The sequence below is a fragment of the Salmo salar genome, chromosome 29, assembly GCF_965601325.2.
Source record: "Salmo salar chromosome 29, fSalSal1, whole genome shotgun sequence".
Lineage (NCBI taxonomy): Eukaryota > Metazoa > Chordata > Actinopteri > Salmoniformes > Salmonidae > Salmo > Salmo salar.
In genome coordinates, this window is record NC_138319.1 from 25,122,361 (window position 1) to 25,141,798 (window position 19,438).

The 19,438-nt window shown below is 41.0% G+C and overlaps 1 protein-coding gene and 1 pseudogene across 2 annotated transcripts; one reads left to right on the plus strand and one right to left on the minus strand.

Moving 5' to 3' along the window:
* Positions 1-213: 213 nt before the first annotated feature.
* On the minus strand, positions 214-3,953 carry LOC106590385 (DNA repair protein XRCC2-like; annotated as a pseudogene). Its single transcript, XR_014383059.1, has 2 exons — positions 3,941-3,953; positions 214-2,520 (listed from the first exon to the last, which is right to left on the minus strand). The product of XR_014383059.1 is annotated as a DNA repair protein XRCC2-like (transcript).
* Positions 3,954-5,923: 1,970 nt separating this feature from the next.
* actr3b (actin related protein 3B) lies at positions 5,924-17,421 on the plus strand. Its single transcript, XM_014181453.2, has 12 exons — positions 5,924-6,179; positions 6,964-7,019; positions 7,463-7,587; positions 7,886-7,996; positions 8,325-8,420; positions 10,735-10,842; positions 12,499-12,642; positions 12,806-12,979; positions 13,688-13,780; positions 15,530-15,655; positions 15,818-15,901; positions 16,458-17,421. Exons 1-12 carry the CDS (start codon positions 6,136-6,138, stop codon positions 16,551-16,553), a joined length of 1,257 nt encoding a protein of 418 aa, XP_014036928.1. The 5' UTR covers positions 5,924-6,135; the 3' UTR covers positions 16,554-17,421.
* Positions 17,422-19,438: the final 2,017 nt, after the last annotated feature.

The window sequence follows — 19,438 nt, forward strand, 5'->3', positions numbered from 1 at the left end:
TGCATGCTTCCTCAAAATTTGAGACATCTGTGGCATTGTGTTGTGACAAAACTGCACATTTTAGAGTGGCCTTTTACTGTCTCCAGCACAAGGTGCACCTGTGTACACCTGTCAGATGGATGGATTGTCTTGGCAAAGGAGAAATACTCACTAACAGGGATGTAAACAAATGTGTGCACAAAATTGGAGAGAAATAAGCTTTTTGTACATATAGAAAAATTCTGGGATCTTTTATTTCAGCTCATGAAACATGGGACCAACACTTTACATGTTGCGTTTATATTTTTGTTCAGTATAAATAAAAACTAGTAAATCAAGTCTGAAAACTAACTGAAACTAAATTGAATGTCAAATAAAATCTAAAAATAGAAATAAAAACATATATTAAATCACAAAACTATAATAACCTTGGTCACATGACATAGGACAATGAAGTACTGGAGTGAACAGCTGCTGCTGGTTGGAGGAGGGGTGGGTGGGTACTTTTATCAACTCTTCTTTGAGTAATAACAAACCATTCAGTGTCTAATTACTCTGTAAGGCTTGCCTTATAGAACAGAGAGCCGTGAAACAATACAAGGATCCACAGGGAGGGAACAAAACCCTGCTATTATGTACAGTACAGCTGGTCTCCGTCAATGAGCTACTAGCAGCCTGGGTTCCACGGGATGATTGACTGACAATGACTGTGTAATTTGTTGTTTATCTATGGTATCGCTGTGGGATGCTGGTTGGGTGTCCAAAGTCAGGGGATAAATTGAGTAGGGGGAGAGTTGTCCTGCTTGAACACGAAGACCCCATTTAAATAGCAGTGCTTGCTAGATTGACAGCACTCCCCATATTACAAGCTAGGCCTGAACCTGGGAATTGATGTTGTGCATCAAAAGTGGAGACCAACAGCCCATGAAAAATATAAAACTATCAATCACGCTAAGTGATTAAGGAAGTCCTAAACAGGGTGAGTTTGGTTAACACTTACTGTACCCCAGACTAAACCTGAAACTGGATGACTGAGCTGTAGATACTCTGCTCCATCCACTCTACCCTTGAACTGCCTGTCAAAACTCTGCCTCTGTCAAATATGCTCATCCCTAAAAGACTTAAAGAAGATCTCATGTGAAGAGTAATTTCAGGTTTACTGATATAACACACCATGAAATATTGCAGGCCTTTAGGCTTTCATGAGAATATTTAACCTACAGCTATCGCTACAGAGTAAAGCATATTTAACCGCTTGCATTATATAACTAAATATTCAGTGCTTCAATGAAGAAAGGCATTACTGCTCAATGAACAATGTAAATATTTATGTAAAATGAAGACTTTTATGGTGAGGGATGGAGGGTGTGTATAGTAAACAAAGATACATGTTTTGCTATAGCAGCAGGATTTATAGCATAATAACCTTAGAGTTCCCTTTGGCGTACCACGGACACTCCGGACCAGACCAGAGGAATGCTACCTATCAAAAGCAAGTTCTCAGAACTTAACTGGTGTGATTTCTTTTCAAAACATTTGCGACCTCTGTGTGTAACAGTTGCCCTATCTTACTCTCTTTCCCCTCTTAACAAAACAAATAACATAATAACCATCCACATTTGGTGGATTTAAAATAATCCAACAACTGTTAGAAATAAAATCACTAAAAGTTGCTATAGTTCAAAATTATTATTCTATCAGTTGAACACATCCGGAATTGGAATAGAATTCAATTAAATGAGTTCAACAACATTCCTTATAAAAACTGAACCCCCTTTACATTACACAGAACGAGGAGTGTTTAGCGCCTCGTCTTTGTGGTGGTGTATGCAGTTGAAAACACCTGGTTTCTGTCCTTGGTCACGTCTCCTTGTGTGTCACTAGCCTCTGCCAATCCCTGCTGATGTAGGCCTTGTCACAGTCTGAGGCATGGGAGGAGGACCACCGTCTCCAGGAGGAATACGATGAGGATGGCTCAGAGGGCCCAGGTGTCATGGCTGCTGTGTCAGCCTGATCCGAGTGCCCGTAGTTCCTGATGTTGGCGTGCGTGGTGGCGAACACCACAATGAGGTAGTCCCTTAGCAGCCGGGCCAGGGGCTCTGAACACTTCCTGAGTATGGCTTCCTGCTTGGCCACGCTCTCCTCTCCGCTGCTCCGGTCCACCCAATAGAAGGCTGAGATGCTGTCGATGACCAATAGGCACAGGGCGGGCCGGCTGCAGAAGGTATTTTCCAGATAGTGCAGTGTGAGAAGCAGCTGGACTGAGCTGGAGCAGAGGACCACGAAGAGTCGGCCCAGGCAGGCTCGCACCCTCTCCTCAGGCACTACCACGCATCACCATCCTCCCCTTTGGTGTCCTCCCCCAGGCGCTGCTCCAGTACTTTCACCAGACTCAGCATGTCAAAGTGGTAGTTGGTGTCCACGTACATGACCTTCACTTCCGGGCCGCCCCGGTCGGTTGGGAGGATGCAGTGGGTCACCAGATTGAACAGAGTCTGCGTCTTCCCATTGCCCTCGTGCCATGGAACTCCACAACGTCACCTGGAGAGAATCAAATCAAATGTATTTATATAGCCCTTCTTACATCAGCTGATATCTCAAAGTGCTGTACAGAAACGCAGCCTAAAACCCCAAACAGCAAGCAATGCAGGTGTAGAAGCACGGTGGCTAGGAAAAACTCCCTAGAAAGGCCAAAACCTAGGAAGAAACCTAGAGAGGAACCAGGCTATGAGGGGTGGCCAGTCCTCTTCTGGCTGTGCCGGGTGGAGATTATAACAGAACATGGCCAAGATGTTCAAATGTTCATAAATGACCAGCATGGTCAAATAATAATAATCACAGTGGTTGTCGAGGGTGCAACAGGTCAGCACCTCAGGAGTAAATGTCAGTTGGCTTTTCATAGCCGATCATTGAGAGTATCTCTACCGCTCCTGCTGTCTCTAGAGAGTTGAAAACAGCAGGTCTGGGACAGGTAGCACGTCCAGTGAACAGGTCAGGGTTCCATAGCCGCAGGCAGAACAGTTGAAACTGGAGCAGCAGCACGGCCAGGTGGACAGCAAGGAGTCATCATGCCAGGTAGTCCTGAGGCATGGTCCTAAGGCTCAGGTCCCCCGAGAGAGAAAAAGAAAGAAAGAGAGAGAGAAAGAGAGAATTAGAGAAAGCATACTTAAATTCACACAGGACACTGGAGAAATACTCCAGATATAACAGACTGACCCTAGTCCCCCGACACATAAACTACTGCAGCATAAATACTGAAGGCTGAGACAGGAGTGGTCAGGAGACACTGTGGCCCCATCCGATGATACCCCCGGACAGGGCCAAACAGGCAGGATATAACCCCACCCACTTTGCCAAAGCACAGCCCCCACACCACTAGAGGGATATCTTCAACCACCAACTTACCATCCTGAGACAAGGCCGAGTATAGCCCACAAAGATCTCCGCCACGGCACAACCCAAGGGGGGGGCGCCAACCCAGACAGGAAGACCACGTCAGTGACTCAACCCACTCAAGTGACGCACCACTCCTAGGGACGGCATGGAAGAGCACCAGTAAGCCAGTGACTCGGCCCCTGTAATAGGGTTAGAGGCAGAGAATCCCAGTGGAGAGAGGGGAACCGGCTAGGCAGAGACAGCAAGGGCGGTTCGTTGCTCCAGTACCTGGAGAGAAGACGTGACTACTGTGGTTATTTCTTTATATGGACTGACATTGTTCTGTCTTGCTGTCTAAACAGCAGTTAAATTAGTCTATAGGGCCAAACTATCTTGAATTGGTCCAGGAAAGATGTCAGGTTCAATGTCCCTCAATGATCATCTCCCCTCCAATCTAGCAAACAACTAAAGGAAAATACAAACTCACTTGGTTAAAAAAAACGAAAGCTTCATGATCCATATGCCAATTCTGATTTTACTTTGATAACAAAGTACTTCTAGCTGCTTACTTGAAGTTCAAGTTCACCTTCAGTAGTCATATTTAGCAATACACACAAAACACAATAATAAACATAATTGGATTTTAGGCAAAATGGTCTTCCCAATGACATCATACCAATCAATAACAGTCTCTGGCCAACGGCGGGAAAACAGGTTGGAAATAACCAGTGGCATGTATTCAGCCAGGCTTCAATAAAAATAAAAATGTATCAAATCAAATAACACATAAATATGTAATCTTATTGTCATGGCTTCCACAGTGATTTTACCCACCACTACTGAAAATAACAGAGTATCTTCAACCAAGATCAGAACACTAGTGTAGGACACAACCCTGCAATGCAGGACCCACAAACACTGGGGGCCCAACCCCTGGAGGAGCCCCTCCCAAAGTGTAGAATAATATGAGATAGTTATAAAACTGCACATTTTTCTCTCTGCCCCATGGAAAATGTGTAGAATTGCAGGAAGTTAGCTTTTCCCATAAAAGGGACATTGAGGGGCACCGCGAAACCGCAAATCACTATAATATTTGCAATAAATTCATGTAGCTAAGTAACTGGGATGTGTCTGTGTTTAACGTTACTAGATCGTGTTGGACGGAATACATTGTAAACAGTTATCTACATACTCGTTAACCGGTATGGAGTGTCAGTATAGTTTGATTGCGCGTAGCAATGTTGAATACAAACACTTAAAATAAACAGGTATAGGTGTATGCTGGTGTAAAAAATAGCTAGTGTACATTTGGGAAAGACTTGACCGAATTGTGCGCTGTTGGTGGGAAATGCGCACGTGACGATGGTGGCAAAGTCCATATATCGTCATGACATCAAATTAGTTTCTTACAAACCTTTCGTCGGATACTTTTTTACACTTATAGATTAGTTCGAGACATATTTGTGCACCGTTCTCTGTCATTTATGTAGTCATCTTCTCTTGCTTGCTGTCAGGAAATAACGCGCATTTTCAAATAGTCTTCCTTGCTTGTTGAAAATGTACCGTAATATCTGGCATAGATGAGCTATTGAATTTGTTACAGGATAGTTATCGTGCCTCTCTGGTAGACATAATGAAATACATAATGAAAAATAGTTGAGTATAATTGCTCTTAATCCCAACGTTATCAAGAATAAAGGCTATTAGCTTGTGTGACAGAATATTCGTCACCTCCTTTTTATTAGGCGCGTGAATAATACAAACAAGGTTGCCTAACAACTCGTGGCCAGAGAGGAAACAGTGGGATTCAGATGCCACCTTGCGGTGTGAGTATTGAAATACATTGGTGCCATGGCATTTAGTTTTTTGCAGCTTCTTCACAAAATTACAAGGTTATTTAATTGCATACACCTTAGCCATATCATTTAGCGAAACATTATTTTCAAGAATACTTTCACAGGTTTCAATAAAGCATTTTTTTCTGTAGCCTAACAGCTGATCCTGTATTAGAAATCACTACATGACAGAGCATTTTCGAATGAGAAACTGACTCACGGTCAGGTGTGCAAGTTCCCATTCCCTACTAAGCTCAAGTGGAGAACGGAGCCAGCCAGCTTGTTTTTATTTTTTCAATTTTCCCTTTGACTCGGGAAGCACTCTCGCTGTCAAACTACTAGAAATAGAAACAGAGAGAAAGAGGCAGAGCGAGAGGGATAACTGGGCCCAAAATCGGTCTTCTCCAGCAGGTGGCGTTTTTGTGTTTTTTCGCTCACCAAAGCAAGGAATTTTTGCATGGAGGTCAACGAGAGAGTGTCAAATTTGGTTAACAAAAATGTGAATGGTTTATTTTCTACGTATGGCTTATTTGATCGACTAGAAGTTTCGTAATGCCTATGTTTTTGCGAGTGTACTGATTTAAGTAGGACACTTGACATCCTGGCAACTTTGAGAAAAAACACTTTATATTGGAGTTGTGCCTGTTGTTGCGCGTATCTGCCCTCTCATTGGCTAGAATGGTCCCACCTAATCGTGCCCCCTCCCATTTGCCTTCCATTTTTGAAGACATTTATTTTCATTGTTAGAGCGGCCACTTGAGTATCTGGTCAATATAATAGATACTCTGTAATATAAATAACGGTACAGGGAAATAAGCGAGCACGGGGCAGTGCAATCAGCCGTGTAGCCAACCTTCAATCATACATTGTGTTTAAACTAGCTGATACAGTTGTTGCAAATAATCTATGGTGTTCTAGTATCGATAGGACAATCGTCAACACGAGCATGGCAACTCCTCTACCTCCTTGCGTGATAGATTGTGGGACAGGGTGAGTTTGTTTACTTGAAACAGCTAAGCTTGCTCTGAAGATACAGTATGTGATCTGCCTCGAAAAGGACATTTACTAACGTTAGGCTATGTTATGCCACCAATCAAGACAACCTTTGCCACCCAAGTGGAAAGCACCTGCCTGCAAAGTTAACTTGAGAATAAGATTAAATAATACTATAAAAATGTCATAATGTATAATATGTAATAATAAATACTTTGTAATGTATTTTAGGTCTATAGCTAAGATGTAAATAAATGTAAATAAAGTGCCATTGGCCACTGCTGTAGTGTCCTCTAAAACTTAGACTATTTTAGCCGTAGAGGAGCCTACTGTTTTCTGAATCCGAAGGCCTGTTAACTCACAGGTGTGATTAACTTGATGAATAACTCAGCATGTGGGCAGTACATTTTCCAAGATCTCAATGAATTAAACAGCTGCATGTTTTGGCTAACAATATACATTTTAGAGGAGATACATTTTTCCTCCATGATGAATTAGTGTGGTTAAACAGGAAGTTTTACTTAATCAGAAAGGCTGGGGTCGAGATAGAACCTGATGCTGTAAATGTATTATAGGGAACTAATTACTAAGCTTTCGGTTGTTTCTGAAAGGTTAATTGCAAATTGATCGGTAGAGAATATATTGACAAATGCATTCTGCTTAGTCCATGGTACAGAAAATAAATAAATTATTCAGTTGTATATTTGCACAATGCTTAGGGGCAAACATTGTAATCTTTGCTGTGTTATGATGACTTTGTGCTGTTTTTCTTTGAATGCAGATACACCAAGATTGGATATGCTGGAAACACAGAGCCACAGTTTATCATGCCATCCTGTAAGTATACTGTATAGCTTATGTTGCAGATGTTTTAAACACTATCCACTTCTAACTTGAAGATGGCTTTATTTACATCAGTTTTGGAGTTTAAGGTTTTGGTTTTTGGATTTGAATCAAGCTCTGCCTTGGGAAAGCACTAATTAAAGGCAGTGTAGCCTCCCATCTCATCACACGGCTGTGTAACCTTGAGCAAGTTACTGCACTCCAGCTGTCATTTCACTCATTACCATCAATTCATTTCTCAAGGGAACGGACAACAAATGACTTTCAGACTGTTTTGATCTGTTCTTTGTTGAACACAGAGTTCTAAAATATGCTTGATAGCTGTGTGAACATATGAGCCTTGGTACGTCATCTGTCCATGTATATCGACTTGATGGACGGGAGGCCTAGAGAAGAATGTAACACCTGTTCGTTACCCTTATGTTTTTCCATTTCAGGCATCGCTATACGGGAGTCAGCCGGTGTAGGAGACCAGGCACAGAGGCGACTTGTGAAGGGAGTGGATGACTTGGATTTCTTTATAGGAGATGAAGGCATTGATAAGCCCAACTATGCAACCAAGGTGATTGATCCTACTCATAGGATCTGTCCCACTGGGCACAGATGTCAGTTCAACGTCAAGTTCAATGTGAATTCAACAAAAGATTTCACCATGTCATTGGATTTAGGTTAAAAGTTGGGTGAAAAAAAGACAAAGTGCCCTTACGCTGATTACTTTTTGCTAACCCTATCAGTTTTCTACGTTGATTCAACGTCATTAGGTTGAAGGTTGAAATGACATGGAAACAACGTTGATTCGACCAGTTTTCGCCCACAGGGGTGGTTTTGAGTTGTAACCATGTGGCCTTTTTTCTCCAAAGTGGCCCATCAGACATGGGATGGTGGAAGACTGGGATTTGATGGAAAAGTTCATGGAGCAGATCATCTTCAAGTATCTGCGGGCAGAGCCTGAAGACCATAGCTTCCTTATGGTGAGAGACAGTTTATTGTAAAGGTATTATATACCCCAGTATACTCCATAACACATATTTTGTTTGTTGTAACATATATGGGAATGAAATAGAGATATTGGTATTTATTTTTTATTTTTGAAACTGGTATTTCAGTATTTATAAATATCAATGAATGCACCCATTGCCCATTCTGAATTTAGTCAATGTTTTTCAAAATGAAAACAGTCAATAGATGCATGGTTTTTGTAAGACCTAATTTAAATTGTATTATTTTGTAGCTTTGCTGTTGTTGCTCTTAGACTGCCTCAGTTGGACTGTATAGTGTTTTTTATGTTTGTGTCCCCAGACAGAGCCTCCGTTGAATACGCCAGAGAACAGAGAATATCTGGCTGAGATCATGTTTGAGACCTTTAATGTCCCAGGCCTGTACATCGCAGTGCAGGTACAACAGAAATAATGTCCCATTCACACTATTGATCTGCGGTGGTGTTAATGAGGTGTAATACCCCAATGACCCCGTTCATGTATGGTTAGATACCAGTAGTATATAGTATAAGTATTGAGCATGTCTTATTATTATAACAATGAATTTGATATGATCATCCATTCACTCCATGTAAGCCTAGATAGCAATATACAGTACCAGTCAAAAGTTTGGACACACCTACTTATTCAAGGGTTTTTCTTAATTTTTTACTGTTTTCTACATTGTAGAATAATAGTGAAGACATCAAAACTATGAAATAACACATGGAATCATGTTGTAACCAAAAATGTATTAAACAAATCCAAATATATTTTATTTGAGATTCTTCAAAGTAGCCACCCTTTGCCTTGATGGCAGCTTTGCACATTCTTGGCATTCTCTCAACCAGCTTCACCTGCAATGCTTTTCCAACAGTTTTGAAGGAGTTCCCACATATGCTGAGCACTTGTTGGCTGCTTTTCCTTCTCTCTGCAGTCTAACTCATCCCAAACCATCTCAAATGGGTTGAGGTCGGGTGATTGTGGAGGCCAGGTCATCTGATGCAGCACTCCATCACTCTCCTTCTTGGTCAAATAGATTTAGGATGTTTTTGGTACATCATTGTTCTAGCCTATACTTCAAAATTAAACAAATTCTAGCAATCACCTATGAATCTGGAATGTACTATTCATACTGATTGGACTGGTTACCTTATGATACGCTCCAAACATCAATCCATGAGTCTGGGAGAGAATATATAGGCTTAGGTGATGCTGTTGGGTCATTGATTGTGCAGGGCGGCTTACAGAGTTAGCTTACAATTATAGTGAATTTGTCCATCTCCTCCTCTCCTTCATTCCTTTTTCGAGCACGCAGAGATAGGGGCTGTCAACAGTTTAAGTTAATTAAATGTGTTGCGCTATGAAAACATGTTACTATCGCTATTCCCAAACAGATTTAATTTGGTTTCCCAAATGAAGCACTGGGTAGCTGCAGGAACATGGTTGGAGAGCCCATAGCATACACAGTTTTGGTGGAATATCACCTGTCGTGCTGTGAGAGGCTGCATGCTCCTCAAACAGTGGTTGATGCGTGACGTGAAATAAGTGTTCTTATAAGCCCAGACATTTCTATATGCAATCCCGTGTGAAAGCAGAGTTTTTGATGGTTGCCACTAAAAAGAGTAGGATCCCAGCTGCTACTATATTTAGGTCTATTTCTCAGCTGCTCTGCTATAAAACCGGACTAGCCTCAGCATGATTTAAACTGGGAAAGCAGCCTCCATTCGCTATTCGAGTGCATAAGGAAGATGTCTTTTTTCCCCTGCTCCCTGTTCCTATAACACAAGGTTGGTGGTACCTTAATTGGGGAGGACGGGGTTGTGGTAATGGCTGGAGCGGAATAAGTGGAATGGTATCAAATACATCAAACACATGGTTACAGTTGTTTGATGCCATTTCATTTGCGCTGTTTCCGTACATTAATATGAGCCGTCCTCCCCTCAGCAGCCTCCTGTTGTTCCTACCCATTTGATATTGGGCCATTCTAAATCAATTTTCTTCTATATTAGTAAAGGCAAGATTAAATTGAGAATAGTCTGATGGTTGAAAATATGACGACTTGATGAGAGAACAGGGTGTGCAACCTGAGGCAAGGAACAGAGTGTCAGCTTTTTTTGCGACTTTTTATTGCGTATAGTCACATCATGCAGCCTAACTATGTTTTGATTTTTAAGGCAATCTAAGATTTGTATCATTCACAACTAAATTAGCCAATTAACTCAAAATCTATATTAGCATATAGGACCTGTTTCAAATGATCACTTTTACTCTCAACATTGCTCCGGAATGGGAAAAATATCCTTTCCATTTTATTCAGCCAAGTTCAATTATATTCTTCTTACTATAAAATCATATAAAATAATGGCACGAGACTTATCAGCGTAATATTGTCTGCTAAATGAACTAGTCTACAGCCTATGGCAGGGTGCATAGCCAGATAACATACAGTAGGCCAACTCATATTCTGTTCTTCTGAAATACATTTTCTTCATATCATAATGTTTCTTTAGACCTGCCTAAAATAAATAATGGATTTATTGTGATGGTGTATATTAAATGGCTTTATTAGACTTTTTTTCAATGTAGATGTTCCAAAGGCATACATCAGCAGCATGTATGCGTGGAGGCCTGGAGATTCTAAACATGTTTACAATATTTCATGACCGCCACAGCCCTAGGTCTAATCACATTGAAATCTGTCTCTCAGTGATTGTACTGGTTCATTTCAGGCAGTTCTGGCCCTGGCGGCATCATGGACGTCTAGACAAGTAGGCGAGCGAACACTGACAGGAATCGTGATTGACAGCGGAGATGGAGTCACCCACGCCATACCTGTGGTAACAAAAGCATATAGACGTTTTTTTGTTGTTAAAAGACAATATGACATAATAGGTCGCAGGCCTAATAGGTCATAGAGGCTTATAATCACACTTGTTGTGAAAGCTTAATGTTGTCTTTTGTCACATTAAACTGTTATGAAACCGTCCATCAACATTGGGGGTTGCCATAATCTTCCATGACAGAAGTGCTATGCCAACCTTATGAAGGCATTATAACCCTCAAAATGTGTTGGCATTCCTCAAGAAAAGCTAGGCCATCTTGGTTGCTTAGCTTTTATTGTGGGAACAAAACAGAAATGTCTTTCTTGTGAGTGGAAGGAGTTAGCAAGCCCAACTTAACTCCTTTATTGACCTGTTTTGATTGTGTGTCTGTCCAAATTCAAAGGAATGCCAATATACAACATGATCCAAGGCATCGTGGGTTAATGGGAGGATCCAATGAGGAAAGGCATGTAAGGGGATGTTTTATAACCATCCTATCCCTTCCCTGATAGAAACAGCCCTGTAACATGGGTTGAACCCCCCCCCCCCCCCCCCCCACCCCCCACCCCCAAAAGACCAATTAGTGGAACAAATATCAGAATTGGGCTGCCTGTGTAAACGCAGCCTAAGACTCCCATACTGTTTCTCAACAGTCCAAGGTGGCTTTTCCCTCCTCCAGGTCAAAGCAAATTCCCTTGTGGGGCTTCGCCATATTGCTTTTAGCTATCCTGTCTTTTTAAATCAGGGTTGCTGGCAGAGAGGAAACAAGGAGAAGTAGCCACTTTAGCTTATTGAGACGCACCACCTAAGTGCACATGACTCTCCTAAATATAACTCCCTCTCTGTAAAAGTGATATGGCATGAAGTTCTGTGTCTGTTGTTTATGATGAGTAAAATGCTGTGTAAAAATGTAATTATTGCTGGGATCCCGTATGTGGACTTTTTCTTTATGGCTATATATAAAATAGAATTGGATACCATAAAATAGAATACCATACAGTGAAAAACAAGTGCTGTACCCATATTGAGATATATTGGTACTTGTTAACGTAAAATTCCCAGCACGTTCATAGACTTGTTCAGATGCCTTCTTCACTGTCAGCTCTTTTCTAAATGCCCCCACCCCAATTCCATAGACTTTATTTAAAAGAATAGTCACTGGTATACCTGTTATTACTAAAGATGCACTATGCAGAAATCGCTCCGCCATTTCCTGGTTGCTAAAATTCGAATAAGTCGCCTTGTGACAAAACAAGCAAGTATAGTGTAGAGAATCATTGTACCATCTAAACCACTGGGAAATATCTTCTCCATAACCAAAAATATTGTATTTTCAGCTGTTTGAAGCTGGTGCACAAAACCGAAAGTAAAAGATGCAAAAAAACGAAACTTACAAACAGGAAGTATAGAAATAGTGCACATAGAACAGAACTATCGCTTCTTAGACCGGTTTTCAATGATAATGACAGATCTATGTGAATTTGGTCGGGTCGCCCAAAAAGTTACATATTGCAGCTTTAAGTGTTTCATGTTGTGCAAATTCATAGTTATGCTGCAGGTATAGAGTAACTTTGAGACATGATCAGGATCATATCATGTTAACCTGTTGTTGACTTGATATTTAGGATTCTTGACTGTTTGAGTCATTGTAACTTATGTGTCCTGTGCTAGGCTGAAGGCTACGTCATTGGGAGCTGTATAAAACACATCCCCATAGCAGGTCGAGACATCACCTTGTTCATCCAGCAGCTCCTCAGAGAGAGGGAGGTGGGCATTCCCCCGGAACAGTCCATGGAGACAGCCAAGGCAGTCAAGGTGAGGAGGAGAATAGTAGTGATGCTATCTAGCAACACCTAGCGACCTCTTTAAGAGGTTTTGATTGGTGTAATGGTTGTTGGACCGATGCTACATTATGTACATAAATGGACAATGTAAGCTCACACTTGTTTATTTGTTGTTTGTTGTTTTGTTTTCCCAGGAGAGGTACTGCTACATCTGTCCAGACATTGTGAAGGAATTTGCCAAATATGACACGGACCCTGGAAAATGGATCAAGCAGTACAAAGGCATCAATGCCATCAGCAAATCTGAATTCCACATAGATGTTGGATATGAACGCTTTTTAGGTCCAGAAATATTCTTTCATCCAGAGGTATTCATTGATATTCTGAATAATGGGTAGCGTTTATTTTATGCTACACTATTTATAAGAACTAACATGACAACAGTTATCAGCCAGTGTTCTTACCCAATAAGGATCCAATTGGATTAATTACTAATTTGAAATGAGTATCTTCAAGAAAGCACCAATTGTTGTCATGTAAGATATCAGTAAAAAAATATATAAATAATTGTTGTGCAGAATAAAGTTGAAAAATTTAAGATTATTGTCATTTAAAGGCCCAGTGCAGTCAAAATCATGGTTTCCATGTGTTTTATACATATTTACACACTGAGGTTGGAATGATAATGCCTTTTTAGTGTAAGAGCTGTTTGAAAAGAAAGCCTAATATTTCAGCCTGTTTTGGTGGGATGGCGTTTTGGCCAGCCTGGTGACCACCAGGCGGTAAATTAGTTAATAGACTTAAAATAATAAAGAGTTCCAATCCTATCTGACAATAACAGCTAGTTTTCAGTTTTCCCACTCCCGGACAGTCATAGCTAAATTCTTTCTTGAGAAATTGCTCTTTGCTAACAAGCTATTTTTGTTTCTTTGGAACATTTTAATTAAAAACAATAACAGTAATATTCTTAATTGTTACCCAGAAATGATTTGATATTGAGATAAAAACAGCTGCATTGGACCTTGCTTTAAGCATTTACATGTAATACCCACTAAATCTGCTCCTGTGTTTTACAGTTTGCCAACCCAGACTTCACGCAGCCAATCTCAGATATAGTTGACGAGGTTATAATGAACTGTCCAATAGATGTCAGAAGACCTCTATATAAGGTATGGCTTCAACACTACATTCTGCAATTGATTGTGTGATAGGGGAAAGCATGTGTTTCCAGTTTAACAATTCATTTAAGAAAGAATATGATTTGAAGATTATTTTAAATATGTCAGACTTGCTCTGCAATACATTTAGTAGTGACAGTTTTGATTCTGAATAGTTGTTCATATTTTGTCCACCAGGCGTCAGTGTACACCTTGTTATCATACTGGTAGATGCATGTTGGCCTTGGTGGAGGCAATGAGGGAACATGGGCTTGAACACGGCAGCTGACTTATTCAATGGCCATTTCAGTTCACTTTCTACTCTTCATTTAGCTTGGATCATGCCAACAAAACATATATTTTTTCTAAACACAGAATGAGTGCAAATTATCTTGCTCTCATGTGTTATAAATGTCTATGATCCCCATGCCACTGATCTGCATATCAAATTAAAACATCAAACTGGGGTATTTATGAAAAAACATTGAGACAAGTCATTGAACTTGTAATAGCCCAGTGAACCAACTGCCTGAAATAAAATATTGCAATCTTCTGGGCAATTGAATACATTTAACAATTCATTGAGCATCCTAACTATCCCCATGAGTCACAACACCTGAGGTGGACTATAAGCTTAAACCATCTTCTTCACAAATTGAAAGGTGGTCATCTGCAGTAAAACGCTCTGCTGCTGGGCTCTCATCTCCTCCTCTGACACGAGTAATAAATGGATTCATTTCAGAAAGGCAAAACATGGATGGAAAGAGGGATGAAAGAGGGAGGGAGAGAGGGATGAAAAATAGATGTAGAACAATATTTATTTTATTGCCCCAGAAGTTATTCCAGCTCAGCCCAATCCAAACAACGGGATACATTTCCTCCCAAAACCTCTAAAGTTTGTTAACAAACGATTGACCCCCTCGACCTGTAATGACGGAGGATCGCTGGTTGATCCCCTATTATCGCTGAACGTCAATATTTAATTAAGGTCAAATGAGTGTCCCGATTTTCCCTGAGCCTTTTCCTCTCTCTCTTTCTCGCTCGCTCTCATTAGGGTTTGAGACCTGACCAGTGTAGCCTTCACACATTTGATATCAGCACCTTTCAAGGGTTGTTATTTAAGCAATTAGGCCAGAGGGGGTGTGGTATATGGCCAATATACCACGGCTAAGGGCTGTTCTTAGGCACGACGCAAAGCTGAGGTGCCTTTATTGCTATTATAAACTGGTTACCAACCTAATTAGAGCAGTAAAAATAAATGTTTTGTCATACCTGTGGTATACGATCTGATATACCACAACTGTCAGCCAATCAGCATTCAGGGCTCGAACCACTCAGTTAATTATTTGTGATAAAGCCCTAATTCTGTGATGACATTGAAACCTAACTAGACACAGAAAGCATGCACAAAAATATTGAACATCTGTCGATGTGCCCATGAGAAAGGCATTTAACCCTAATTGCGCCAGGAGCATCATTCATAATGACTGACCCTGGCTGTGACCCCACACTCCATGGGTGTCTCAGGGAAAGTGGGATATTAAAAAAGTAAATTTCCAGTTCACACATGCGTATAAATTACATACTTGTATGTGTAAAAAAAGGACAAATATAAGCGCCCACCAATTATTAATTTTTTCTGTCTCTTGATTGTGTGTTTAGCCAGATTGACTACTTCTTGATGAATGAAAGTGTTGTTATTGTTTTGATGGGCTAGGAACCTGACACCCTGTAGTTGTGTTGTGTACTGACACATTACAGAATATTGTCCTGTCCGGCGGTTCCACCATGTTCAGAGACTTTGGCCGGCGGCTGCAGAGAGACCTGAAGCGGTCGGTAGACGCCCGTCTCAAATTGAGTGAGGAGCTCAGTGGAGGAAGGATAAAGGTGTGTCTGTTCATGCTTTCCTGCCTCCTATGGTCATGTTTGGCACGACAAAGATCATAGGAGTTGGCAATACAGATCTGACATTGTCCAGGCTATTGTGATGCAGGGTAGAAACTGGGCTCAGGATGGATGGTAATCTGTCTACTTTCCTGTTGTTTTCAGCCCAAGCCCATGGAGGTCCTGGTGGTTACACACCACATGCAGCGCTATGCTGTGTGGTTTGGAGGATCCATGCTTGCCTCTACGGTAAAGACCGCACACAGTGCACATGTACACACTCACACACAGAGCACGCACCCACGCATACACACAGATACACACTACATCTTCTACATGGTTATACTGCGAAGGTTAACAAGTTCTGTTATTATTATTATTATCATTCACTATCACAAATGTCTACTGTATTAATGTGTATATAGAATCAATATGTAGACAGTACTCAGCCTACAGATGTAGGATCTTCATTTGATTACTCTTTTGTTGCTGAACATTTTCCTGCACAATAGTGTATTCTAGGTTTAAAAAGGCTTCTAAAGTTCATTATTTCCACTTTATGTCTGACTTTGCCCTAACGAAAAATGGATCAACTCCTACAAAAAATGTCCATTAATTACATCTACATAATAATTCAAATGTCCTGTTGCTGCAGGATTATTTTCCTGCTGTAGCAAACTGGCTCAAATTAAGATTGTACATCTGTAATAATGCTGTGTCTGGTGTTATCCAACCTTTTTCATCTGCCTAAAGTACTGAGATACTGTTGCTCCTTGCTTTTGTATTCTGTTTTTTTCCTTCACAGCCTGAGTTTCTCCAGGTTTGTCACTCAAAAAAGGACTACGATGAGTTTGGCCCCAGCATCTGCCGCCATAACCCAGTCTTTGGTACCATGTCCTAATGCTAGAACCCACACCTACAGAACCTGCTGTTGACCCCGGCGTGGGTTCAGTCCATGCCTCGTGATTGATGTCCTTAGTTTACCACCATAGCACTCTAACCTACCACACAAGAACCCCTTAGACGTTGACGTGCAATTGAATTTGTCAACTACAGTATATTGTACAATCGGTATAGGCTAATTAGAATTAATGTGAAGGATGAAAGTCATTGAATTAGACAAAGACCTCTTATAGCACACATACAGTGAATTTTCAATATTGTCATTGTAGCAACATTGCAGACTATTTAATAGAATTAAACAAGAAAAAATCTAAACTGGAACACTTTGGTTGAAGCCATGAACTAAAGACTGTTTTCTTGCACCTACTCTCTTAGTTTCGCTGTACACTCTTAAGATTAACTTTAGACCCCATCCCAGGCTGCATGAATCATGTGGGAAGGCAACCCACGCTACCTCTGGAGCAGCCCAAGTTACATTTGTCCAATATCCATAGAATGTCATGCTTTGAAATTGTATATAGAATATATAGATAAAGATACTATATATTACGATATAACATATTTAAAAATGTGTTTATATTTGTATTAAAGATTATCAGAACAGGCATATAAAGATGTAGATTGTATGCTGTTCTTCATTGACGTGAAATAGTGTAACGTGAAAGAAGAGATATTTCGTTTATTAGGTCCAAAAGTATTTATACAATTATTTTTGTCAGTCACAAAATATCTATGGTAAATAATGATATTGAAGTATTTATTTATACATTTCTGTGTATCTGGAAGTTATTTCCATAGGGAACTGGGCTCGTTAAAAATAAAACTGCTGTATGAGGCTAATGTGAATAAAGGTACTTGGCACCTCATGGCTTGTTGTTTCTGATTGATAGCTAATGCGATGCTTTCCAATACAGACATACAGTAAATTACTGTCTTTAGTACCAGGAAACATTTCATTCATTTGTTTATTGTGTCCATTTCTGGAAAGTGTATTATGTAGACTTTGTAGTTGTATACAGCCCATTGCCTCCCGAGTGGTGCAGTGGTCTAAGGCACTGCATCTCAGTGCAAGAGGCGTCACTACAGTCCCTGGTTCGAATCCAGGCTGTATCACATCCGGCCGTGATTGGGAGTCCCATAGGGCGGCGCACAATTGTCCCAGCATTGTCTGGGTTTGGCCGGGGTAGGCCGTCATTGTAAATAAGAATTTGTTCTTAACTGACTTGCCTAGTTAAATAAAGGTTAAATAATAAAAACAATTATACTGATTGTCTTGTTTGGGGTTGCCACAGAGTCAGGCAAAGTTGCAATTGTTATTCAGTTACTGTATCCAATCTCTATGGCCAATGGCATACATAATAATGGATTTGATGGTGTAAAAAAACAACTGATATTCTTGTTCCATGTGATATTAATAGCAGTGGTATTCTTTATGATATAAGCTCATGTCGTGGTATCGTATTTTTCCTGATCAGCGTTCAATCCATGTTAAAAGCTCAATATTAGCAAAAGTAAGAGGCCAACTTCCTGCAAGGCCTCCGCAAACCATAAATATGTCCTCTTGTTCTTTAATGAATGCTCAGAAGGCATTACAATGGAACTAGGAGTTCTCTGAGTGAACTTGGCACACCCCTCCCGGGACACACAGTCGTTTGATCCAGAGTAAATCTGTGGGTGTCACGTGTAAATTGTACTCTCAACAGCTTGCCTGAAAAATAACCTTGTGACCCTGTTGAACACTGATAAGCAGTGTCATTACTATTTATCGCAAAGCAATAATCTCCCACTGAAGTATTACAGATCAAATACAGTATCTTTCATAATGATCATCTAGTATTGCAACCAGAGGGAAATAAACTCTGGACCACCATTACTCCACACACAGAGACGCATACAAAGCTCTCCCTCGCCCTCCATTTGGCAAATCTGACCATAATTATATCCTCCTGATTCCTGCTTACAAGCAAAAATTAAAGCAGGAAGCACCAGTGACTAGATCAATAAAAAAGTGGTCAGATGAAGCAGATGCTAAGCTACAGGACTATTTTGCTAGCATGGACTGGAATATGTTCCGGGATTCCTCCGATGGCATTGAGGAGTACACCACATCAGTCATTGGCTTCAATAAGTGCGTCGATGACGTCGTCCCCACAGTGACCGTACGTACATACCCCAACCAGAAGCCATGGATTACAAGCAACATCCACACTGAGATAAAGGCAAGAGCTGCCGCTTTCAAGGAGCGGGACTTTAACCCGGAAGTTTATAAGAAATCCCTCTATGCCCTCCGACGAACCATCAAACAGTCAGTACAGGACTAAGATCGAATTGTACTACATTGGCTCTGACGCTCGTCAGATGTGGCAGGGCTTGCAAACCATTATTGATTACAAAGGGAAGCACAGCCGAGAGCTGCCCAGTGACCCGAGCCTACCAGACGAGTTAAACCACTTCTATGCTTGCTTCAAGGCAAATAATATTGAAACATGCATGAGAGCACCAGCTATTCTGGAAGACTGTGTGATCACGCTCTCCGCAGCCGATGTGAGTAAGACCTTTAAACAGGTCAACACTCACAAGGCCGCAGGGCCAGACGGATTACCAGGATGTGTACTGCGAGCATGCGCTGACCAACTGGCAAGTGTCTTCACTAACTTTTTCAACCTCTCCCTGTCCGAGTCTGTAATACCAACATGTGCCCAAGAATACTAAGGTAACCTGCCTAAACGACTACCGACCCGTAGCACTCACATCTGTAGCCATGAAGTGCTTGGAAAGGCTGGTCATGGCTCACATCAACACCATTAACCCAGAAACCCTAGACCCACTACAATTTGTATTCCGCCCTAACAGATGCACAGATGATGCAATCTCTATTGCACT

What these genes read in the sequence shown, in the direction of transcription:
- actr3b (XM_014181453.2), top strand. Translation starts at nt 6,136, where the DNA reads ATGGCAACTCCTCTACCTCCTTGCGTGATAGATTGTGGGACAGG. An exon ending in ACAGTTTATCATGCCATCCT is followed by an intron (nt 7,020 to 7,462) that starts GTAAGTATACTG and finishes TTTCCATTTCAG; the next exon opens with GCATCGCTATACGGGAGTCA. An exon ending in AGACAGCCAAGGCAGTCAAG is followed by an intron (nt 12,643 to 12,805) that starts GTGAGGAGGAGA and finishes TTGTTTTCCCAG; the next exon opens with GAGAGGTACTGCTACATCTG.